We start from the raw sequence: 23740 nt of genomic DNA on the forward strand, positions 1-23740 counted from the left end.
TTTATTTCATTGGCTGTTGCACGATTTAAGCCTGCCCCTTTCATTTTTTTGATTGACATGTAAGTGACAGGGGAGCAGATGTGTTTGATTCCTCCCGGTTCCGTAGCAGCAACGCACCAGATAAATTTGCTGGTATTTTTTTCAGCGTGAGAAATACAATGTGTGGCGTGAGTGTGTTACGGGTACCGGGCTGCGGCTCCCGTGGGCAGTTATAAGTTGCTGAAACAATAAAGTTGAAACGATGACACGTGAGCCGTGGCTTCTCCTTTGCCAGATCATGCAGTTATATTTATTAAACACGTCATGCTATTTACTGTTCATTCACATTGTCCATTATCACAGGTAACAGTAAATTACTGTTTGTTTCTATTTCAGAAAACCTCTTCAAAGGTTCACAAACATATGTTTCTCTTACCCCTTGTCTTTTTTGGCATCTCTGTCCTTACATTTTCACTTGGTCTCAGTGCATGAAGAACAAAAGATAAAAAGCAAAAAAAAAAAAACAAACAAAAAAAAAGCCAAACTATGAGAGGCTGTTACACACTATATCGGCCAATGCAAAATTGTGTAAAACCACACAGGCCAAAATAATGTCACACACCTTTTTGGGGCTAAACATCAACTTTCTCGTGCTGGGTCTAGCTGCGCTCCACACCTACTCGTGCGTGTCTTTGTGCATGAGCTGTTGAAACAGCGCTCCGACTCCATGGTGTACCTTTATTAATCCCACAAGGTGAAGATTTATTAGATTTTCTGTAAGGGCATTATTTTATTTTTAATGTTTTAATTTTTAATCTGTACAGAATATGTGACTGTTTGTGCTTTCTGACATGTTTAAGGTTTGCTTTATAATTATTTCCACGTTCTGCCAGATTTTGCTGCGCTGCACCACAAATCCACACTCAAACTCAAAATCAGACCCATCCTGAGATTTCATTTTCCCTTATGATCATAATCATATTGATAAATGCTGATCCCATCTTTAATATGGCCGTACACCTAAATGCCACCGTACGATTGTTTGATAAATGAGGACCACTATGATTTTGCCCTTTATCTGTTTATGCTACTCATTTGACTTGACTCTCTAATCCAACTCACCAGTGAGGAAGCTCAGGCATGTAAACATTGTGGGTGTGCCACGAGCTTGGATTTTGATTTTGATAGTCACCATGTTGATGGGCTGTGAGGGCCCAGGGTGCGCCTTGACTTCAGGGCATTTTTTTATGACTTTCAGCGTGGCCTTTGGCATCTCGTGACAGTAAATGGCATTCAAACATTGCTGCTTATGATCGACAGTGATCCTCTGAAGATAAATTATTGAATTTCCTTTGTGGAGAAGAAAGAATAAAGTTGTAAGTAGGAAAGAGATTGTGATATAAACCTCCTCTCTTAAGAGACGTTTTTTTCCACGTCCACATATGCTGCCCTTTTATCCCAGCCATCTGTCTTTTCTGTCCAAATTCTGCTTCAAAATGTTGCTGTTTCCAAAGGAAAGAGACTGTGAATAGACAACTGAAACTGGAGTGTAGAAGTTTTGAATTTAAAAGCATTTAAAAACATTTCGATTACATTCTCTCTCTCTTTTTTTTCTTTTCTGCATTCATCAGTTTGTCTAAAGAAGGGGATCCCTGTGCATCTGTGTTGACACTTGCTGGATGTTTGCACGTACCTGCACATATCAACCAGTTGTACCAGTCATTCAGCATTTGCTGGAAATCCAGACACACTTTCCGAGATGTTCTGCCGCGACATCACAGAAGATTTTAGTTTGAGAGAAAATCTTCAACCCGATGGCAACGATGGACTCGTTCTCTGAGACGGACCTGTTTTGTCCTCAGTGCAGTGGGATTTTCTCTGTTCCTGTAATATTGAAGTGTGGGCACAATATTTGCCAGGCTTGTTTAAAAAAGTTCTGGGACTGGAAAGGACGCAAAGCTTGCCCAGTGTGCGGATACTTGTCGGTTTGTATCAAGCCTCCTATCAATCTGGAGCTGACAAAGGCAGCGAAAAAATATCGAACTCCAATGAGCGACAGTACCAGAAACTCCTGTCTTATTCACAACGAGAAGCTGAAGATTTTTTGCCATAATGACGAGCAACTCATCTGCCTTGTCTGCCAGTTGTCAAAACAGCACAAAGAGCACGAGTGCAGCCCGGTGGAGGAAGCTGTCCAACAGAAACAGGTAAAGAAAGCCATCTGTAATTATGAGTTATATGAACTACGACTGTTTTAATGCCGATTGTATGGAGTGAAATTCACTCCATAGTATTGCCGAATAACAGATGTCTTTTCTCCAATCAGAAGGTGACACCTTCAATATAATAGTTAAAGAACCATCTTCAAATGGTTTTCAGTGTGAGGAGAGCCTCTCATGGGGCATAAGCAGAAAAACTATGGAGGTCAAAGGAAACCTGATTTCTTTTTTTTTTTGTGTGTGTGTGTGTATGAGCTCAGCTGCAGGTTTTAACAGTGAAATCTTCTGTGAATATTTCAGACAGAGATTTCAAACCAACTGGACTCCCTGAAGAGAAAACTGAAGATACTGAACAAGACAGAGAAAAGCTGGGCGGAAACAAAAGTCTACATCCAGGTACTGGATCTTTTTATACACGATAAAATGTTCCTGGCTCCTCAGCTAGAAATCAGCCCAGGCATGTCATATAAACTTCAATTAATTTTATTCACTACTAAAAATAACCTCCACATTGCAGATTCAAGCGAAGGCGGATGAGGCGGTAATTAAAGAGGAATTTGAAAAGCTCCACCAGTTCCTCCAGCAGGAAGAACAAACCAGACTGAATGCACTTCAACAAGAGACAGAAACAAAGATTGATGTGATGAGTAGGAAGCTGGAAACTATCAGAGGACACATCAAAGACCTTTCCTCCTCCATCAGTGATGTTGAGAAAAGACTCAAAGCACCGGATTTGATGTTTTTAGAGGTATGTTCACACCGCTGTCACAGATTACTTGTGTGCGCCCATAATTTCAAAACCCATTTCCTAACTTGTGATCTAAATGAAAGATAATTATTAATTTAACCTGTCATTGGTCATACTATTACGGCTGATCAGTGTGAATTCAGTTTGGAATCGCAATAATAACCAAGAATTTTAAAACAAATAAGACCCACTTTTCTCATTTTAACATCAGGAATACAAGAACACAAAGGCAAGGTAAGCACAGCCCGAAGCTCACCCCTCAGGTAAGCTGAATGATTCGTGTTCCCATCATTTAATATAATTATTCCAACATGTTTCAGGGTCAAATGCAACCTTCAACGGCCAGAGTGTATTCAAGATATCCTGATAAATTCTGCAGAGCATCTGGGATCACTGGGGTTTGAAATTTGGAAAAATATGGGACGGATTGTCAAACATGGTGAGTGAAGTCACACATGATAACAAGTCTGCAGTGGAGTATAAGATAAGAACTATTTGACCTGCTGTTCCTCCAGTTCCCGTCATTCTGGATCCAAACACAGCCCACCACAACTTGTCCATCTCTCCAGACCTGAGCAGTGTGCAGCGCGGCAGGAAGAAAGTCATGCCTGACAACCCGGAGCGCTGCACCGGCCAGATGTGTGTGCTGGGAGCCGCTGGGTTCAAGTCTGGAAAGCACAGCTGGACCACCGAGGTGGGTCACACTAAAGACTGGTCCATCGGTGTGGCCCTGGAGTCCTTCAAAAGAAAGGAAGTCGTCTCCCTCAAGCCTTCTGAGGGCATCTGGGCAGTCAGCCTTTGCAATGGGGACTCACTGTTTGCAGAAGCATGTCCTCGCAGCAAGCTGCCCATGAAGCACAAACCTGAGAAGATCACCGTGGAGCTGGACTACGACAAAGGAAGGGTTGTCTTCAGCAATGCTGCAGATTCCACACCGATCCATACATTCAAAGCTAAATTCACAGAGCGGATTTTCCCTTACTTCTCCCTCGGATTGGCCGACGACGGCCAGAACGAGAGCAAACTAACAGTCTGTCCAATGAGAATCAAGGTGGAGGTAGAATAAGCTCGGAGACAAGGGATGTAAGGTGGTGTTCCCTGTAATTTTTAGATAGCACCATGAAAAAATATGTACAGTAGGAGTTCAAAAAGTATGTTTACCATAGCAAAATAAAATAACTAAAGGTTTTGCTAACGTAAGCGTCATAACGGTAACTTTTACAGTTGTGGTCAAAAGTTTACATGCACTTGTAAAGAACATAATGTCATGGCTTTCTTGACTCCGCAGTTATTTCAAGTCTCTGATGGAGTGGCTGGAACAGATATTTTGTCACAAAAAAGCATTCATGAAGTTTGGTTCTTTTATGACTTTATAATGGGCTAACAGAAAAAGTGACCAAATCTGCTGGGTAAAAAATATACATACAGCAACATGATTTTACAATTTTGGTGACTCAGAAAGTTGTGTCAGTGAAATGAGCTTCACAGCATGAGAAACAGCGAGGCCTTTTACCCCAAGAACACCACACCTTCCGTCAAGCATGGAGGTGGTAGCATCATGCTGTGGGGCCTTTTCACTGCCAGTCGAACTGATGCTTTACAGAGTAAATGAGATGATGAAGAAAGAAGATTGCCTTCAAATTCTTAAAGATAACCTCAAATCATCATTCCAAAGTTTGGGTCTTGGGTTCCCCAAACACTCATCGAAAGTGGTTATGGAATGGCTAAATCAGGCTAGAATTAAGGTTTTAGTTTGGCCTTCTCAATATCCTGACTTAAACCACATTGGGAACATGTGGACAATGTCGAACAAACAAGTCCATATCAGAAAGCCAACAATTTTAGCTGAACTGCACCAATTCTGTCAAGAAGAGGTCAAAGATGCCCTTTACAAGAGTAAGTAAACTTTTAACCACAACTGTATGAAAGTTACTCGACAAGCCTGGAACTTTTAAAATGTTTTTTTTTTTTTAATTTAGTCTGAAATCACTCAGAAGTTTCTTCTTCAGAAAATAAATGGTTTCTTATTGTTGTTTTTTTTGTATTTAAATAAAAATGGGAATCAAGTTTTTTTTTTAATCTTTTTGACAGCTTTGTTGAACTCAGGTACATGTGATGTTCACATTGATATCAGCTTACAATGGGTGAAATTGCGACACTCACACTTTATTTCAAACATCTGGTCGATTGAGAGCAGCGACTCCACTGGCCTGTGGCATGAGAAAAGAGTACCAGGAGAAAATACATGCAAATTCCACAACAAAACCTTCAAACTGGAGATGCTTTCCCTGTGACGTGAGAGAAAATCAGAGGAGCATCACTGATTAAAGATCAACGCTTTCAGATGTGTTTAGGTCCAGAGTGGATTTGAAGACATTAAGTGTCCTGTTCTTTGTTCTTCGGTTTCCTCTGTGAAGCCATGTCTTTGAGCTTAGAGTCCAGCTTTCTTTGTAAATAAGCTTTCTTATTGGGGTCCATGGATTTGTCCTTCTTCCCACTTCCAGCATAGAGGACGCCCTCTTTGCTTATCCTCATTCGGGCGTGAGATTTCGCCTTATCGCCACAACCGTGAACCTGTGAAGCATTCACAACATGACGTTAAGTGGAATTATAAGTAAGGACTCGTTTTCTGTCTTTTTTTATACATTTTAGACAGCAAATACAGAATACTTTTACAAAATATAGACAGATCCTGCATCTCACCTCTGGTATATGATGGCTGAGACAATACTGCCTGTTGCAGAAGATGCACAGCTGTCCGAGCGTCAGCACCGACGCTTTGCACTTGACAAAACTACAAACTCCCTCAGCTTTGATGACGGCGTTGATCAGCGAGTCGAAGTCGTCGTCTGGAGCAGCGGCGGCGGCGATGTCGCAGGGCCCCGCCTTCACTCGGTTCTTCCCTGAGAATAAAAAACAATGCAGGGTTACACAGTGACAACCCAGATCTAAAAGCTTCTCCCTGGTGTTTTTGGAACACACCTTTAGCCTTCTTTGTCGTCTGGCCCTGAACTGGAGGAACGTTGTTTACAGCTTTCTTTTGTTTTGCATGTTCTTCTCTTTTCTGCTGCTCTCTCTTCATTCTCTCCAAATGTAAACTTTTCAGATCTAGTGGAAGCTGACTGGACACTGACACTGGGTCGTCTTGTGGAAGCTGGACTGTTTCTTTCTCCTGAGCTTGAGCTTGTTTTTCTTCTTCTTTTTCTTCTTCTTGTTCCGGCTTCTCGGTGGGTTTTGACGCCACAGGCCTGGAGACGGTGATACACCTGCTGTTTCCCTCTCCTTTGCTCTCGTGAACGAGACCCAGCTCCTCAGCGACCTGATGCACCAGCAGGCGATCGTGAGAGTTGAACGACGGCGGAAACTGCAGTTGGTGCCGACTCGAGTCTTTAATGAAGTTCTCCACCTGCTCCCTGATCTCTGCGTACCTGCTCCTGTTCTCCTCCTGCTTTGACGTGCAGGACTTTGTCTGCTTCTCTGAACCAGCGCCGCTTTCCTGACCGCTGCTCCCTCTTTTCTTCTGCCCGTGCTTCACCTTAGCAGCAGGCTGATCTCGAGCCTTCTGCTTGGAGGTGGAGGTCGCGGCAGGTGCGGCCTTTCCGTCTTTGTGGTCGCGGGTGTAGTTCTGCGGCGCGATGTCTTGAATGTACTCGAACGCTGTCCTGACCTCGCCAAACTCCGTCATGTGACTGACCAGCGATTTGAGGAAAGGATGGTTCTGAACCGTCTGGGTGTCGCACACCACAGCGACGTGACGCCTCGCGCGAGTGACGGCGACGTTGATCCTCCGGTCCTCGGCCAGAAATCCAACTTCGCCTAGAAGAAAGAAAACATTAATTACACGCTACGAATGATAAAAGTGGCGGCTGACCTTCCCGGTGGAGCAGAATCAAGAGGACTGTGCAGAAAGAGCTCACCTCTTCTATTGGACCGAACTAATGACAACACAACGGCTTCCTTTTCTCTGCCCTGGAATCCATCCACCGACTTTATCTCCAGCTCCGGGTGCCGTGCAGAAAGCTTCTGACGCAGAAGATCCACCTGAAAACGAACAAAGAAAATCAACATAATTACATTATTCTTAGAAATGGCACTCTAATTTAATCTTTATCATCAGTGACTTACTTGTAGATTGTACGGAGCAATAACAGCGATGTCTTTCGCTTTGAGTCCGGCTTCAGTTAAAGCCTTTATGTGTAATTCGACAATATCGACCTCCCCTGAGAAGACGGGGAAAACAAAAAAAACTGTCAGATCTCATACTGCACAAACTCTAAAAACATTCACGTTCAGTTTACAGTAAGCCCTTTGACCTTGGTTTCCCTTGGACTGCTCGTCTGCAACCTCCATCTCACTCAGACCGCACCCGGCCGTGTCGATAAGAAGAAGCGGCACGCTGGTTTCTTCAGTGGAGGCAACTCCGGGTAGATCTCTGAGTGGATCCACAACGACATTTCAAGACTTATCCATGACTAAACACCGGTTTGACATATTATACATCATGTCATGGACACTGACTTTAGCAGATGTCCCTCCACAGAGCTGTGAGCGGTCAGCTTCCCCTGGTACATCTCTTTGGACGCCCACTCCATGATGGCGCCGTTCATGCGGTACTGGACTGTCAGCATCCGGACCACCGAGTCTCCGTACATCTGGATGAGTCTCTCCATGAGGCTGAGGGACAGGCCTTTAGACGCAGCCCTGCGAGGCACAGGAGAAGAAAACTGCAATTCATGACATGAAGACGCTTAAATTCTGTTTATCCATATTTTAACTGGTGCGCTTCAAAAATTTGGTTATCATTTTATGTCACTCTTTAATAAAAACACAAACTAGAAAGCAACATTTATTTTTTTTATCATGATGTTCAAGGGAAAATGTGATTTTATTAAATATTCTAATGTTTGTAGATACTGTATTTGAGGAGGACAGAGGAACCCTGGGATGCTTACTTTTGAGATTTGATGGTGGGCGGTAGCTGCTTGTAGTCTCCGGCCAGAATGCACTTGCGTGCTCTGAGCAGAGCGATCCAGCAGCTGCTCTCCAGCGCCTGGGCGCACTCGTCTATCACCACCCAGTCGAAATGCTCGGCCGGCAGGAACTTCAGAGGACCGTCAACACAAGCACCTGCAGACACAGACAAGCGCTCTCTGATTGCTTTTCATCATCGGCTGGCTGGGAGTTTGTTCGCTTGCGGACGTTGCTGACCTGTGTTTGTTGACAACACCACATCTGCACTTTTCAGGATCTGGCTGATGGCCGTCGCTTCCCTGGTCTTTAGCTCCTTTCTCAGCTCCCCGAGTTCTCGTTTGAGGTTCCCACGCTCTCCTTTTGCGTGTCCCTTCTTCATCCCAGTCTTGAAGGAAAATGGAAGATGTTACAAATGGCCTTAAAATACTGCTGAATCATAGAGAGCATGGATGCTTCTTCTTACAAAGGCTTTGTCGATGTCTTTACGGATGTCGGCGATGATGCCCGCGTTGTCGCTCTGGGCGAGGATGGCATCCAGTGAATGTTTCTGTATGGACTCCAGCAGCCTGGCGGGGTGGCCGAGCCGCAGGACCTTCGCCTTGCACCGAGCCAGCCGCTCCACTAAATTATCCACCGCCACGTTTGACGGCGCACAGCAGAGGACCTGCACAGCCACAACAGCTCGCTTATCAACACGACTAGAAGCTGCCAGCACCATTTCACCAATTCACTCGCGAGACATATTTCTGATGATGAGCAGACGCAAACTAAATTCGTTCTCCGGGACCTTTTGGCCTTGTTTGACAGCTTGCAGAATGATCTCCACCACGGTGGTGGTTTTCCCCGTCCCCGGAGGGCCGTGAATCACAGCCAGCTCTCTCTGCGACAGCGCAAAGGACACGGCTTCTTTTTGGGAATCGTCCAGGTTTAAATTCAAAAATTCAACCTTATCTGAGGAGACAAAGCAGAAACATGCAGAGGATGAAAGCTGCACAGGGAAAATTACACTACTCTTTAAGACTGATGTGAAAACATTTAGAAAACAACAACTTCATTAGGAAAAGGAATCTTTGACAGGAACATGCATGGCGAAGCTTTACTTACTCGGCTGTGATTGACAGGAAGGTTTTGAGTCTCCAAACAGAACATTTATCAGATTGGCAGCAGGTCCATTGTTGTATCCATTTAATGCATTCAAGGCCCTACAAGCACATAATACATTATGTAAATTTCAACACTTGGGGTTTGATTATTTTATCAACATATGCAATTAGCCGTCCCAATTCAGCAGCTGCACACTGTGAGAGTTGCATTTAAAACCTGACTGCATTAGTGGAGACATGGCACAATATGTCCTACGTTTCCCACAAAACACAGGGATCTACTGGAGAATCACTAAAAATAATTTGCATGTTTTTTTTTATACTTTTAAAAAAATCTCAGTATAACTTTTAATAAGTCTCAGTGTACGTTCATCTGAATAAACGTGATCCATTGGAGAGAAAAACAACATCAAGAGCCAATATTGGCTTTCAAATCAATATTCGGTTATACCCTTTTTAAAGGGGTGACCACAACTCATCACTGCAACTTGCATTTTAGACTTGGCCAGATTTAAAATTTGGAATCTCTTCCTGCTGCTGGTGATCAAACACAGAGTTATCCTGTTGTACCACTCATCAACCTAAATTAATGTGATATTAATATTATATATTAAAGTTTCTCAGGCTCTGCAAACAAAAGTGTAAAAAAAAAAAAAAGAAAAAGAAGCTTTTTAAGATGTTTTTGCTCTAAACGTGATCCACAAATACTGTGATGTGTGAAATTAAGTTTGTACTCACTGTTTCATCCGCTTGTATGTCACATCATTCGCCAACTTTAAGAGGTTGTATTGAGCATCCGTATCAAAACTAAACCCATCCTTCAGCTCGTCAAAGGCCACGCTCACAGATGTTTGGCTGACCCGGGTCACGATCCCTGTGGTGATCTGTGAGGCCGCCGTGCATCCAGCAGTGTCATACAAGCCAGCAATATCACCTGGAACAGCCGGCGCACATCTGACAGTCAGTAAAACATGAACCCAAACTCTCATTAAACACACACAGTTACACACAACTTCACTTCACCTGGTCCGAAGCTGTTGCTCGGCAGAGAGGAGAAGCCCAGGTGCTTTCTTGGTTCAAGGACGAGGACGGTGCGGCCGTACAGGCCAGTGGACTGGCTTCCTATCTGCAGCTTCAGCAGGCATACTCCTTTATTTTGAAGATCTTTAGGAGAGACGTTCTCCTGCCAAAGCCTGAAAAAACAACAGTGACACTGTTATAGTCAGTAAAAACTTTAGTTTGAATCATCCATTCCTAGAAATTCATGTTTTCTTTTGAGGTTTTCCTTTTTTTTTTGTCTTATGCCAAATCCTTGTCCTGATATTGAATTACATACCTGTTCTCCTCGATTTCAGCCTCTCGCTCCTCCTGCAGAAGCTCAAGAGTCGTAGCCACAAATTTTTCCAACGCCATTGTTTTCTATGAAGACTAAACATGTAGAATAAAGTTAGCAAATTGCAGTACATGCATGTTATCATCTGTGAAACTAAAGAGACAAACAAACACAGTTGAGTACTGTTAGATTTTGGTGAGAAGTTAAATCAATCATTACAGAATGTAATTTTCTTTAGTAGAGTAACGAAAGTCAATTAAAATGTCATTAATTTCAATTTTATTGTGCTTTTATGATGTAAGAACTTGTCTTATTTACATTAAGTCCTTAAAAAACCTATATAGGCACTACAGTAAATCACAAGAATTAAGTCTTAAGATTCTGTTGAATAATGTGTACCGACAGTAAAAGCTGTTCTATTAATATCAACCCTCCTACAGTCTTCACGTGAATTGGACACTGTTTCAAAAGCTAAAAGTTATCATAACTTTGGTGTGCCTCTGATCACAGTCACACTTAAAATCATTGATTTTTTTTCTTTATTACAGAAAAGCTACAGTTTCAATTAAATACACATATAAAACATAACGACGTGTTGGAAGAACGTTCACTAACAGAAAACTAGAAAGAGCTGGTGATTACTTTATATTTGAGGCTTTAAAGGCAGAAAATACAGTCAATTTATCCAGATGTCTGTCGACCAATGAAATGAAATGATAAGTCACACTGACTCAGTAAAACAGTCATAAGACAGGTAGCTTTCATTTCTTCGCTTTAGACCTCTCCACCTGTTTCAGTTTCGTGAATTTGTGGCCCCGCAATTAATTTCATTTGAAGCTACACAGATAAAGAGTGATATTTTTAATACTGGCGCAAAGCAGCACTACTTTAGCAGCAACCTCAGTTTCATGTGATCATGAGCTTTGTCTATGATCATGTGTCTTTTTGTTTTGTTTTGTTTTGTTTTGTTTTTCCACACGCCGGTGAAGCATGTGTTCTTGGTCTATTTCCCCACATATCTCGTGTCGTGTGTGTTGTAATAAATCTTAAGATAAATGTGATTATGCTGAAGCTCTGTGGTGGTTTATGTTTGGCTAAACTGAATGCTAACACGTTAGCTCCCACCTGCACAGTCACTTTATAGCTTTTGATGATAAAAACCGAAGAAGACACTCACCCGTGAGCGTGAGATGAGTGAACGGATATCGACAGATGTCCGAAAAAACATCCTTATAGATTAATTAAAGGTTCCAGCGGTGCTTTCTAGGAGTTTGTGAGAGCATTTTGTCTTCTTCGTCACCCATAGATACACGGTGTCTCTGGCGCCACCTGTCGGCCTGGAGGAACTGTGCCCGCAGAGCCGGAAGTGAGCTGTAGAAACACGTTTACCTGAGTTGCCTGTCAAACCAACAACAGCCTGCAGGTACCAGATCTACTCTAACTCCGGGTTTTATCTATAGACCGTAGCGGGATGAAGCGAGCCGCATCAGGCCGTCTCCCGGTGTGTTTTCAGCCGACAGGAGGATATGATGGTTTTTAATCTGCCTCATCTCAGTCAGGAAGGAAGCGAGGACGCACTGCAAATCTGGAGACCTGAGCTGGCCCGCATTTCATCCACCGGAGCACCTTTCAGACTTTATTCCCAGAAATGAGAACGACGCTGGTTCTGCTTCATGCCGTCTCCTGCTGCTGTCTGGTCAGTGCCACTCTCTCGAAAACTGATGCCAAGAAGTCGCTGAAAGCTGAGGCTGAGGTGAGGAACTTGCTGTCAGGTTGTACAGATCTCCACCTGATTGACCTGGATTTGCTCCACAGTCGTCCTGTCATGGTGGAGATAGTTACCTGTCACTTCTCTCTCTGTCATCTGACTGCTTAGACATCTCCAGCTGAGCTGTCTGTGCTGAGCAGAGGCCTGGTGGTGTCAGACCTGCACTGGAAAGACATAGTGAAGGAGGAAAAGAGATTCTGCACCCACATCAAGAAGGCATTTCAAGGACCAGTGCTCGGATATGTCACACCTGTAAGTCTGAGAGCAAGCCATCAGTGGATATTTATGATCAGATGATGAATAAGAACGTCGTTGATCCCTTTGGGTAGGAAATAAAATCAGTCTCTCAGTGGAGCTGAAAAGGAGAAAACAACACCCAATCAGACTTTAAAGTAAGCAAAGTTGAAAATGGCAAAGCTGAAGATAGACAAGACTGCATTTTGCAGTGGCAGTTACAGCAGATACCTGCAGGAAGCCAGAAGCACATTGATCTCTCATGACAAGTAGGCCAGTTCTCCCAAAATTCTCCTTTGACTGCTCATGCACGTCTGTAAATGGACAATAAGGCCAAAGAACAAATTTTGACCTTGAACCAGCATGAATGTTTTCCTTCCACTTCGTCTACGGTACGTTCATGATAAGGTTGTGAGTGCAGCTGAAACTGAAATTTGCAAGTAGCGTCAGCAAATTGTTGATGACTTTTGGACTCTCACTTTGAAACTTTACCAGAGAAGCTCTTTTTTGACTTTGTCACCTTTAGTTGGATTGTCAGGCTGGATAAACCAAATTGAAAGCAATGTCATTTTGTGATTCCGTTCATCAAATATCAAAGATTAAACTGGATTTTATTATACTGTGGAAAATCTGAAGATGAAGCCTGTAAATGAAATGAGAACCGGATGTGTCTTTAAGTATGTTTGAACAAGCTGAATCAATAAAATATCCCATTCCACTGTCCCGCAGTGGAATTCCCACGGCTACGACATTGCCAAGACGTTTGGCTCTAAGCTGACGTCAGTGTCTCCAGTCTGGCTGCAGCTCCGCCGGCGAGGACCTGAAACCTTCGACGTTACAGGACTCCACGATCATGACCCAGGTACAGGATCTCCATCCATCACAGTCCGAGGAAGTCTTTTTTTAAAAAAAATCTGTTTCATGGTTTAATTTAACAAATTGAGGAGAATCACATCTCTTTGTGGATCCAGGTTGGGTCAAAGCTGTACGCAAGTCCAACAAAAAAGTCAGGATTGGTAAGTAAATGCTGCTTTTACTTACAGCTCAGATATGTTTTCCATTTTGTTTTGTGCAAATTACAATATTTCCGATCCTTTCATCACTTGCATCTGCCCAGAAGAAACTTTCCCATGGGAACAATAAAGTGTACGTTGATGTGGGTCACAGGAAGTTGATTCAGCTACTCTGATCCTTCACTTTCTCCCCACCAGTGCCTCGACTCCTGTTCGATGGCTGGTCCTACCAGGACTACATGAGCGTGCTGGCAAGTGAAGATGAAATCGAGGAGCTGGGAAGTGAGCTGGTGGACGTTGCAAAGGTCAGACAGCAATGTTGTTTCTTTCTTTTTCGATCCCATGTTTGTGTTGGTCTTTGTCAGTCTAACGGCTGATGTGACGTTGCAGACGGAAGGTTTTGACGGCTTCACGTTTGAGCTGTGGAGCCAACTCGGAGGCAACAAAAGGAAGTGAGTTAATCAGCCGTGAGTTCTATGCTAAAAATAGACAGTTTATCTATCTCGTATGAATGAATGAGCAATAATTAGGTTTCCTGTTTCCCTTGTTTGTATGTGTCTACATGGAGTTTCCGCCATTTAAAATACATGTTATTCCATATTTAGATTTTATGTAAAGACTAACAAATAAACATGTTTATTCTGTCTCTTTCAGGGAGCTGGTGCATTTGATGAAGCACATATGTGAGACTTTGAAAGCTAAAAGACTGGACTGCATTCTTGTTATTCCTCCTGCTGTGACGAGGTGAATGGAAATATTTTAGAATGAGCAATTCCAACTGCTGGGGAAAAAAAAGGTCTGGCTTTACATCGTTTTCTCTCTGCACGTTTCTCAGTTCGGGGCAGCCCGGTATGTTCGGCAGGGAGGAGTTTGAGCAGTTGGCGTCTGTCGTCGACGGATTCAGCCTCATGACGTACGACTACTCCAGCGGTGCCAGGTGAGCTTGAACACATATCTGAGGTCTAAATGCCGACTGACAACCCCAAGAAAATTCACAGCATGAATGCAGACAGCCATCTGAGTTATGCGTTGTTGTTTTTTTCCCCTAATAGTCCAGGCCCGAGCTCGCCGCTGTCCTGGGTGAAAGACTGCGTTCTCCAGCTTGCACCCAACACTCAGTGGAGGCAAAAGATCCTGCTGGGACTTAATTTGTACGGTCTGGATTTTGCAAGCCAGGGGACCGAGCCCATCTTAGGGGGAAGGTAAGATATAGCAAGTAATGTGTTGCGTTTTATACCTTTTTCAGTCTATTAACGTCCTCTCTGGTTAAGCAACACCGCTCCAGATATTTTTCACCCATTTGTGTTGCATTTTAGGTTTTTGTGTAAAAGATTGCTTTTTATTCCAGTTACTTTGCTTGTTTAGCCTCAGTTGATGTTTCAGTGCTCTAAATTAGATGGAAAAAAATGGTATGCAGTAGCGAGTGTTTTGGGACAAACATTGTTTTGTGCTTCATGCACTTCCTTATCTCTGCAATCACCCATAATGCAACTTCACTCCCAGCAGTCACTATCTGAGATGCAAGAATATTTATGCTGGCAGTGGCTAATCCTCAGTGCAACTATAGTCTTGTCTCAAACGACCACGAGTTACAGTAGAATTGCAGTTTTATTTTTGTTTTTGAACTCTATACTCACTTTTTTCCTTCTTCTTTTATAAACAGTGCAGTTGATCCTTGGATTTTCTGAGACATTGCAAAGATTTTTTTTGTTGAGATGGAATAAAAATAAATATTGAAAGTGCATGTATAATATTTAATGGCAAATAATGGAACGGTATTTATGCAATTTCAAATACAGTTTTGTAATATACTGTTGGTAAACCTGCTGAAATCTAGTTTACAAACTTGGAGCAGCCCGTTTAGTGGTGCAGTACACATTTTCACCATAGGAGGGTGTATTGAGTCATTGAAATAAGCGGAGAGCAGAGTTCGTCTTTAACATGTTAAATTCTCCCGCAGATACATCGAACTCTTGCGAGAGTACAGACCAAAACTTCTGTGGGACGAATATTCTGCCGAGCATTATTTCAGTTACAAAAGGTACAGATTCAGCTCCGCATTTAATCAACACAATTCTTTCACGATTGTCTCTTAACATTGTTCTTTCTCCCATGTCAGAAACAACGTAAAACACACAGTGTACTACCCATCACTAAAGGTAAAACTCTTCCTGTTCAAGTTTGCGTGAATAAAATTCACAGAAAAGTTAGTAAATTGCTCATATTTCCTTGATTTTTCAGTCCATGCACCTGAGAATCGCCCTCGCCACTGAACTGGGAACAGGAATTTCCTTGTGGGAACTGGGACAAGGATTGGATTATTTCTATGATCTCCTATGAGATCTGGATTTCAGTGCTGTGAAACCTAGATTTTTTTTTTTATTTCACAGGACTTATTAACTCAAAATCAAGGTACTGTGAACCGTTTTGTTTTTTCTCTCTGATGATAAATGAACTCAAGCGTCACAGACGTGTTGAGAAATCTCATCTTCATGCGTGAAAGTCAACTTCATTGAAAAGTAAACGCAAACATTGTTATTTATCTTTTATTGACAACATTGTGGAAAAGACTTGTACATTTCAGTCAGGGGGCAGAACACGTCTGCTTTCAGGAACAGAGGGTGCATGATCTCCACTGTGTATGAAGTTTAAATAAAGCGTCTTTTACTGAAGAAGTCCAAGTTCATTTTCTTTTATTTGGCATTACAGAGGAGGATCAGATTATTGACGGCGAGTGATGTGGACTGCATGTTCTGTCCCGTTATCAGGTGTCTGTCTATGACTACATGCAGGGCGTCTTCTTGACTGGCTGGAAAAGACAAACACGGGAGGGTTTGGTCTTAGAAACAAATGCAAGAAATGAGAAAATGCTACTCGATTGCAGGTGAGCTTACCTGTGTATGATCCGCCACTGTCTTTCACAAAGTCTTCCACGATCAGGGGCAGGTTGGCAAAGTCGGGCCTCCGCACCAGTTCAAACACCGACGGCTTTAGAGAGGGAAAAAAACAAGTGCAGTTCACATGCAGCAGTGTAAGATGAAGTCGATTCTAAAAATGCATTTTAAAAAAAAAAAGCACTGTTACGCTGAGTGTTAAACAAAACTGACCCCAGTTAAGCTGTAGCCGCTGAAAATCCACTGCTGTCCCTCCGTGGCGCAACACAGCGCCGACACTCCCTGTCCCACCGCACACACCGGCTCTGCACAGAGGACAAACGTGGCTTATATCCACGCCGGCGAAAAAGCGATGTTTAAACGAGCCCCGGACTCACTCTGCTGGGAGATGAAGTGCGTGAGGATGCGGTGCAGCGAGCCGCTGTGAGCCAGGTCGTTCGGAGCTCCGGGGCAGTCCGGGATGAGCAGCGCCTGGTATCGGGCACCTTCAAAGGGTCAAAGGTGACGTTATAACGGAGCAGAGAGCAGCCAACAGCAGCAGACACAGGACAGACCAGGAAGCCAGAGCTCTCACCGTCGATGGATTCAAGTTTGGCCGGCGCCGCGTACGGTTTCACGTTGAAGTCCTGCACCCATCTGGCTGTGCCTTCATCCACCCCAACAAAGTCTATAGGTTTCCCCTGCAAAGCAAACACTTCAGTCATTAAAAAGTTAACACCATTTCTACATATTTCATGTGTAATCTAACATTAATATCTTTTTCAATTCAAAGATGAACCACATTCAGAAAACAGGAACTCACACACTTTGAGAAAACGAAATCTCCACACACAAAAACTTTTCCAACATGGTTTAACCCCTCAGTGGATAAATATACAGCTTAACTGCCAACAGCATTGAGTTGGAACACAGGTCTGTGCTTAAACACTGGTAACAACGGCAGTGTGTTGGGACTCTCTGCCCCATTTGCTGCCCAGTGCTTCTGTCAAAGCAGTGGGGCCCACCTGTGAAGGTGAAATAAAGGTGAAAGGTGAAATAAAATAGTGGACATGTCACCTGGCTCCCTGAGCATGACCTTCGACCCCATCAGCTCCCCAGAGCATCCTAATGTAGCAGTGGCCACCACATCCCAGAAGAACAATAGGTCAAGGCAGACAAAGGAATTTTCCCAAGGCGACTGATAAAATATGATAAACATTTGTGTTTTGCTCTCTTTCTCTGAAAAAAGCATGCGAGTTTAGGGGATAACCAAGTCTCAAAATATTAAATAACATTGTTGAGGGGAATTTTTGACCATATTTAAAATACACGAAGAGTATAAATAAAAAACTACACCTGTTTATTTAACGGATACCTGGCTGATTCAGACAGACATAATAAATTATCAACACTTGGAGGATGGAGAGAGAGAGGGGGGGGGGGGGGGGGGGGGGCAGATCCAGCTCGTGCAGGGGCAGGAGAGCGAGTCTTACCCCCGGTGTGGCAGTCTGCAGGTTGAAGGTGGAGCTGCACAGACTGAAGGACTGGTGGAAAGACTTGGCTGACACTCCTGATGCGACACACCGCGTCCATGTGAAGAAGAGCAGCGGAGACACAACAGACTGCAGAGAACCATCAAACTGAGACAAGCGTGAGGAAAAGAAGCTCGAGCTCCTCACCCTGAGCGGAAGCGCTCGCCACGATCAAACACGTCGGTTTCGCAGACATTTCATTCACTCTTTATTCAAACGTTGGAAGAAAATCATTTGAGATGAGAAACAGGAACACAAGAAACGGAAGTGAAGTCAGATGATCACAACATCCGGCCCGGAGGTTTCAGAATAAAAGAGCAAAAGCAACTTCCGGCCAAGAATTTTTTTCAAAATAAAAGTCACATTTTGAAGAGTTTCATCAGCAGCGTTTATTTGTATTCGAGCACACATTTGCAAATTCTGATCTACATGATTAAATCCTCTATTTATACTCTTTATGATGTATAAAAAAATAAAACAAATGTTCATGTTGATTTTTCTTCCTTCCTATAAATATATGTAGATACTGTATATATCAAGTCATTCATAATTCAGTCTGCAAGTGTATAATGGCATTTATTTAACAAAACAAACATTTTAATTAAAAATACTAAATGTAAATATAGACTATGTGCATCTTCCTTTACTTTTATAGCTACCAGTTAATTGTGGCTGAAAATACAATATTGGTAGAAAGTTACCTTTAATATTAGTTTCAAAATGCCGTGCCATTAAAAAATAACTTTAGAAGAGTTTATAGCATAGCTTCCATAAACTCAGGAAAGTTTCAAAAATATAAAAATATATGTCTGTGAAAAACAGTGAATCAAGACCGTGTGTGTGTGTGTGTGTGTGTTTGTGTGTGTGGTTTAAGAGTGAAGAGACAGCAATAGCACTTCAGACAAATACACATTGGCCTATTCCCTCTAGACAAAATCTAACAGGCAACTCAGTGTGTCTGAGAAAAATTCTATTTTAACATTCATTCAATAGTGAAATGTTCTTTAAAAAGAAAATACTCTTGTACGTAAAAACGTTTGTTTCTTTGTTAAAAAGCATGAAGTGTTTTCCATTTTTCACACGATGCATACAATGGAATTTTGGAGAAAGAAATAAAATCACTGCCCAGCAGCATCACACTGTCTCCAGTGTGTAACGTTTGAAAACCATCTTCTTGTCATTTGAAGCAATAACTTCGCTCCACCATCAGGCTGAGGAAACATCACTGGACATTAAAAGACTGCATGGAACGTGATACAGTTCATTATGTGCCACAATTTGTGGTATTCAAGAAAGTCCAAAGTCAGTACGGATCGTCTCGCAAATTCTGATATAGGCAGCAAGTGAACATCATCCCCACAAGCTGAAAGAAAACAGACATGAGAAACTTGTTAGTTCCACATTGCACACAGACACAGCCATTGTCCACACTTCAGTTCCTGGCTTTTTACACATCATCAACATACATGTTCATGTCAGCTGAGCTCTGAGCTCGAGTGAAGTCTTTACCTGTAGGAATGCGATCCCAATAGCGACTGCGCCGAGAATATACAACTGGCTCAGGATGAACTCTTCTAATTTCATGATGCAACCACCCTGCAATCAGGAGAGTGGGAGACGGATGAGAGTGTTTCTGTTGTTGTAGCTTGCAGCCACGTCGAAGCAGCGGAGAGCTGCTCCTACCTCCACCTTGTAGATGTTGGACGGATGGTCCCTGCGGCCGCACAGCTCACTGGGAGTTTTACAGCAGCTGTCGGGGACAAACCTCACGTTGTCCTCTCTCTGAATCCACACACTGTCGCTCCAGTCTGAGGAGTTCTGGCTCCCACAACACTTAAACTGAGAAAGAAAGGAGAAGACAACAAAGACAAAGGATTAGGATTGATCAAATTGACCCTTAAATCTCAGATAAATGGCTCTTTTGTCTTTTCATCCACTAAATATTTCGCTGTCAGCACCTCCTGCTGCAGTCTGTCCACAGCCTGCGTGATGCTCTCTTCTCCTTCCTGCTGGTATTTCTGCTGCATGGTCACCTTTAGGTTCTGCCTGAGCTCCTCATCCAGCTGTGAGACAGGAGAAGCGCTTTAGTGCAGGAAAGAATATCTGTCACAAATCTCCCCCACCGGCACCATTAATAAAAATAGCCCCCGGTCAGGTTTCTTTCCCTGCTTGTAACATTCCAGTCTACCTGAGCAATGCCCACGCATAACTCAAAATATATGAGCACGGATTCTCTGACCTCCGTTCCCGATTCACACTGACATTCTTCAAATGAGTTTGCCAACGAAAATAGCTTTTGTTGTTGACTGACAAAGTGCAAAGAGTGAACCCACACAGGAAATATCACCCTGTTGGAGCAACAGGCTGATAGGAAATAGGAAAGTGTGACAGCAGATTACCTGATAGCAGAAAGGAAAACACTGGAGCCAAGAAAGGAGGGGAGAAAGACAAGTTTAGGGATGATGGAGGGGAAAAAAAAGAGGAATAATGAAAAACATGCAGAGAAATAAATGCATGCAGAGCCAATTTCATAACAGAGTGCAGCAACTGAGACAAAGCATGAGTGATTGACTTTAAATGGAACTTATGGGAAACTGTAATTTAAAATCTCATATGTAATAATGCAATGCCAAAAACACAACTGAAACACACCAAAAAATGTATCCTGTCAGTTTTGCATGCCACTGTTTAACTCATGATCTGGGGTGGGAGGTTTTTATAAAATATGAACAATTTGAACACTGTAATGGAATGAATTGCTATCTCTTCTTAATACTAATTGTCCTGTAATGAAAAAACATTTATAAAATGTCCAAAAATGATGTCTTCCAAATGTGGTATTTTTCAGCCCTCAATAAATGTTTACAAATTCACCCTCACATAAATTGATGGGCCAGTGGGTGAGCTGTCAGCGCTGTGGTTTCACTGTCACATTATGCACCGCAGTGCCATCCTCAGTCAAAAAAACTACAGAAAAATTAAACTTAATATTTTCTTTTTCATTTCAAAATTTCAGTGTTTTCCTATTGGCCTCAATGAACTCTCCTGCAGGCTGGTTTTGAGCCAATGTTCATACACTGGACACCCTTACTATATAACATGTTGTCATTTTCATCTATTATTATATTATGAACACTTTGAATTATTTTATGTATAAAAAGTGCTTTATAAATAAACTTTGATTTGATTATCAACAAGTTCTCAATTATGAGTTAAAACAATACAGACCGGTGGTACAGCGCCTCACCTCTTGGTATGTAACATAGGCCAGAACTCCAGCAATGATTTCCATCAGGAAGATACAGAGCAGCAACACCAAATACTGTTGAGGAGAGACAAGAAATACGTATTTCAGATTTCTTGTTTGCCATTTTTAAGCAAATCTGCAGAAAAATACAATAAAAACAGATTCTAACATCAGCACTATGACAGGGAAAAACAAACTTCAATCCTCTGGAGAAATGAATATGTGGGACAGGAAGTTGGTCGCTGCAGTGTTTGTGGGGGATATGGAAATAGACTGAGGCTGTGCAGGCTTTATCTGTTCCACTCTACCTGTGCACTTATCATTCTACGGTCTAAGCAGCCGTTTATGATGCCTCTCATACCTCTGGCATGAGCAGTGCTCTAAATCCAAACTCTAAAGAGACACACTGCGTGACGTTGTGCGTTATATGACGGGCATGCCTGACATAATGAGCTGCACGCTGGAAGCAGGCAGACCAGACAGAAGGTCACCACAGATTAACTTTCAACACACCACACACACACACACACACACACACACACACACACTGGAGAGTGGATATAAAAGGCAATTCAAAGGTGTTTCGGTTTACGATTTAGCCTACTGGCATGTAACTGGAGCTTTTACAGCGGTGTAGAGGTTTTGAACACTTCTGTCTCCGTGAGAATGAACCCAGTGTGAGCCCACGTTTAGCTTTCTGTGTGGAGTTTCATTTTCTCCAGGTTCCTTCCTCATGCATGTGGAGGAAATGGGGTGACTCCAATTTGCCCAAGGGTGTGAATGTCTCTGTGTTGCCCTCAGCGACCCTCAGTAGGATCGAGTGCTATAGAAGGTGGATGGACCTTTGGTGTGTTATGGTGTAGCAGTGGTTTGCACAGCTGTTGGTCGGCTGGAGCGCCAATCGTTAGTTTAACTCAAGAGTCCCTCTGTATGAAGCTTGGACGGACCACCTTACCACAATCAAAAGACTCTTCATCTCTTTCAGAGTGGCGCAGCATCCGATTATCCCAGTCACTATCACGATGAGTCCAGCGGCGATCAGGATGTAAGCCGAGGCCGAGTAGAAGCTGGAGTTCAGCAAACTGATGTAGTCGCTCTTTTCCACCAGAGTCCAGACTCCCACTGCCAGCACGGCCCCCCCTGCCAGCTGACAGAGCGCAACGTCAGCTCCATTCAAAACAGATGCTTTTATCCAGAAAATGCATAAACAGATTTGATCACTTTTCATGCAGCATATTGGAATTTTTATTAAATTTGTCACTCCTCCCTGATAACTTACCCAGAACAAGATATTGAAGAGAAAAAGAAGATATTTAAGACAAATTGTCCCACAGGTGTGTGTTTTTTCACCCCGAGTGTCTCCCATATCTGGGGAGGAGAAAAAAAAAGTTTGGGGATTATTCTGCTAACTCATGATGCACCAACAAAGAGCGAGTTTACCCAGTGTAAATCTGCTGATTGTTTCTGGAGATAAGAGAGCACAGCTGAGTCCGTCTCCAGAGATGAAGCTCAAAATGCTGGAAGCACAGGTCACACCTCCCAGTAATGTCCAAAATACTTAAAGATTCTAATCTCGCAGCTCTGGGAGAACACCTGTAACTCAATCCTGATCTATCAGCACTTTATCTGATTCAGACTGGTTAGTTTTGGTTTTGTGTTTAATTTCCTCTTTCAGTCCGCTTTAGTTTCACCTTCAGTCTGAGGAAGTGTGTGGGTTTTTTTTTTTTTTTTTCAGAGTGGAATTTCAAACAGCTGCACCACACATGAGCTTTTCTGGTACATCATTCAAATCTTTGGATTTTATTCAGTCTTGTCTGACAGACAGAGTGGACAGAAAATGCAACGTGATTTGTATTTGAAAGACGAAGTGAAGCTGAGCAAAGAAAAGGGCTCAGAGATGAAATCAAATATGTTGTGGGGAAAACATATTCAACAGCTTGTGTCACATGTCATCCAGTAGATATATATATATATATATATATATATATATATATATATATATATATATGTCCTCCATCTCAGTCACATAAGCTCATTTCAGCCTGCTGCAACACACAGTTCACTTTTTAACTCCTTACTTCATGATTTAGTCAATGTCTGTTTTTACTCCTAACCTAAACTGAACTCCCCACTGCCTCTATTTTAAGAGTTATGACCCTGAGCATCATGGGAGATGGGTACTTAAAAGTTTAGGCACAGCAGTGAGTATCACTGCAGCAAAAGAGACACAAATTATGAAATGCTTAAAAGAGTCGATAGATATAAATGATCAAACAATACACTGTAAATTCATATAAAAATGCTTTAAAGATCAAGCACATGTGGGGAAAAAAGCCTGAAAACAATATCCCATTACTCATATTCACAGCTATTTTTAACTCATTGTGTCATGGAAAAACTGCTGTCCCAGAAACCAAAATACTCCTACCTGGTGGTGGATGGCGGCGCCCCGGAGGAGGCAGATTATTGGGGTAACGTCTTCCTGGTCGGATCCCACTTCCCCAGAGTCGACGTGCTCCTCCTGTCTCTGAAGGTTAACCGCAGCACTGTAGGTTCTCAGCTGACAGTCAGATCTGAGCGTCTGAGTGTCAGTCCTCTTTTGGCACAGCAGTCGGCTCAGATCGCCCCCTCCGCAAACCAAGCAGAGTGCGAGTCTGCCCCCAGCTGGTTTCTCACGCTTAGGAGCTCTGTGTGTGTGTGTGTTACTTTTAAAATGTGTG

At 42.8% G+C, this 23740-nt stretch overlaps 5 protein-coding genes across 7 annotated transcripts; 2 read left to right on the forward strand and 3 right to left on the reverse strand.

Moving 5' to 3' along the window:
• Positions 1-1739: 1739 nt before the first annotated feature.
• LOC115392181 (zinc-binding protein A33-like) lies at positions 1740-4305 on the forward strand. The gene is made up of 6 exons (XM_030096718.1): positions 1740-2186; positions 2499-2594; positions 2716-2946; positions 3158-3180; positions 3267-3385; positions 3462-4305. Exons 1-6 carry the CDS (start codon positions 1794-1796, stop codon positions 4010-4012), a joined length of 1413 nt encoding a protein of 470 aa, XP_029952578.1. The 5' UTR covers positions 1740-1793; the 3' UTR covers positions 4013-4305.
• On the reverse strand, positions 4299-11659 carry ighmbp2 (immunoglobulin mu DNA binding protein 2). Its single transcript, XM_030096717.1, has 16 exons — positions 11531-11659; positions 10357-10448; positions 10044-10213; positions 9759-9954; positions 9022-9119; positions 8705-8868; positions 8381-8581; positions 8155-8302; positions 7899-8073; positions 7465-7647; positions 7260-7378; positions 7072-7166; positions 6864-6987; positions 5929-6762; positions 5650-5849; positions 4299-5520 (listed from the first exon to the last, which is right to left on the reverse strand). Exons 2-16 carry the CDS (start codon positions 10431-10433, stop codon positions 5323-5325), a joined length of 2982 nt encoding a protein of 993 aa, XP_029952577.1. The 5' UTR covers positions 10434-10448; positions 11531-11659; the 3' UTR covers positions 4299-5322.
• Positions 11660-11693: 34 nt separating this feature from the next.
• Positions 11694-16041, forward strand: chid1 (chitinase domain containing 1). The gene is made up of 13 exons (XM_030097003.1): positions 11694-11776; positions 11909-12106; positions 12230-12373; positions 13085-13217; positions 13327-13371; positions 13567-13673; positions 13759-13820; positions 14023-14112; positions 14204-14305; positions 14421-14570; positions 15329-15409; positions 15488-15527; positions 15610-16041. The coding sequence occupies exons 2-13, from the start codon at positions 12002-12004 to the stop codon at positions 15706-15708; spliced, it is 1158 nt and encodes a 385-aa protein (XP_029952863.1). The 5' UTR covers positions 11694-11776; positions 11909-12001; the 3' UTR covers positions 15709-16041.
• Positions 16042-16044: 3 nt separating this feature from the next.
• On the reverse strand, positions 16045-18057 carry gatd1 (glutamine amidotransferase class 1 domain containing 1). Its single transcript, XM_030097004.1, has 7 exons — positions 17921-18057; positions 17735-17811; positions 16837-16942; positions 16640-16747; positions 16476-16567; positions 16263-16356; positions 16045-16177 (listed from the first exon to the last, which is right to left on the reverse strand). The coding sequence occupies exons 1-7, from the start codon at positions 17967-17969 to the stop codon at positions 16062-16064; spliced, it is 642 nt and encodes a 213-aa protein (XP_029952864.1). The 5' UTR covers positions 17970-18057; the 3' UTR covers positions 16045-16061.
• A 96-nt stretch (positions 18058-18153) lies between these two features.
• Positions 18154-23708, reverse strand: cd151 (CD151 molecule). 3 transcript variants are annotated; one of them, XM_030096702.1, is made up of 9 exons: positions 23449-23708; positions 22300-22388; positions 21976-22167; positions 21021-21095; positions 20173-20193; positions 19732-19836; positions 19457-19612; positions 19283-19369; positions 18154-19136 (listed from the first exon to the last, which is right to left on the reverse strand). In XM_030096702.1, exons 2-9 carry the CDS (start codon positions 22384-22386, stop codon positions 19077-19079), a joined length of 783 nt encoding a protein of 260 aa, XP_029952562.1. In that variant the 5' UTR covers positions 22387-22388; positions 23449-23708; the 3' UTR covers positions 18154-19076. The 3 variants fall into 3 exon arrangements, with proteins under 3 accessions (XP_029952562.1, XP_029952564.1, XP_029952563.1); XM_030096704.1 differs by lacking the exon at positions 20173-20193 and having other exon boundaries at positions 23449-23704; XM_030096703.1 differs by lacking the exon at positions 23449-23708 and having other exon boundaries at positions 22300-22868.
• Positions 23709-23740: the final 32 nt, after the last annotated feature.

Source organism: Salarias fasciatus, chromosome 7 (genome assembly GCF_902148845.1).
Source record: "Salarias fasciatus chromosome 7, fSalaFa1.1, whole genome shotgun sequence".
NCBI classification, from domain to species: Eukaryota; Metazoa; Chordata; class Actinopteri; order Blenniiformes; family Blenniidae; genus Salarias; species Salarias fasciatus.

Bases quoted from the DNA above. Each gene is read 5' to 3' on its own strand.
- LOC115392181 (XM_030096718.1), top strand. From the start codon at position 1,794: ATGGCAACGATGGACTCGTTCTCTGAGACGGACCTGTTTTGTCCTCAG. The intron at 2,187-2,498 runs GTAAAGAAAGCC...TGAATATTTCAG, and splicing joins AAGCTGTCCAACAGAAACAG to ACAGAGATTTCAAACCAACT. The intron at 3,181-3,266 runs GTAAGCACAGCC...AACATGTTTCAG, and splicing joins TACAAGAACACAAAGGCAAG to GGTCAAATGCAACCTTCAAC.
- ighmbp2 (XM_030096717.1), bottom strand. From the start codon at position 10,433: ATGGCGTTGGAAAAATTTGTGGCTACGACTCTTGAGCTTCTGCAGGAG. The intron at 8,582-8,704 runs GTCCCGGAGAAC...GTGGCTGTGCAG, and splicing joins CTGTCAAACAAGGCCAAAAG to GTCCTCTGCTGTGCGCCGTC. The intron at 6,988-7,071 runs GTAAGTCACTGA...GTTCGTTTTCAG, and splicing joins TTGCTCCGTACAATCTACAA to GTGGATCTTCTGCGTCAGAA.
- chid1 (XM_030097003.1), top strand. From the start codon at position 12,002: ATGAGAACGACGCTGGTTCTGCTTCATGCCGTCTCCTGCTGCTGTCTG. The intron at 12,374-13,084 runs GTAAGTCTGAGA...ACTGTCCCGCAG, and splicing joins TGCTCGGATATGTCACACCT to TGGAATTCCCACGGCTACGA. The intron at 13,674-13,758 runs GTCAGACAGCAA...GTGACGTTGCAG, and splicing joins AGCTGGTGGACGTTGCAAAG to ACGGAAGGTTTTGACGGCTT.
- gatd1 (XM_030097004.1), bottom strand. From the start codon at position 17,969: ATGTCTGCGAAACCGACGTGTTTGATCGTGGCGAGCGCTTCCGCTCAG. The intron at 17,812-17,920 runs GTGAGGAGCTCG...GTGTCGCATCAG, and splicing joins GGCGAGCGCTTCCGCTCAGG to GAGTGTCAGCCAAGTCTTTC. The intron at 16,357-16,475 runs GTCAGTTTTGTT...CCCTCTCTAAAG, and splicing joins GCGGCTACAGCTTAACTGGG to CCGTCGGTGTTTGAACTGGT.
- cd151 (XM_030096702.1), bottom strand. From the start codon at position 22,386: ATGGGAGACACTCGGGGTGAAAAAACACACACCTGTGGGACAATTTGT. The intron at 21,096-21,975 runs GTAAGGTGGTCC...TCTCCTCAACAG, and splicing joins TGAAGAGTCTTTTGATTGTG to TATTTGGTGTTGCTGCTCTG. The intron at 19,613-19,731 runs GTGCTGACAGCG...TTTCTTTCTCAG, and splicing joins TGGACAGACTGCAGCAGGAG to TTTAAGTGTTGTGGGAGCCA.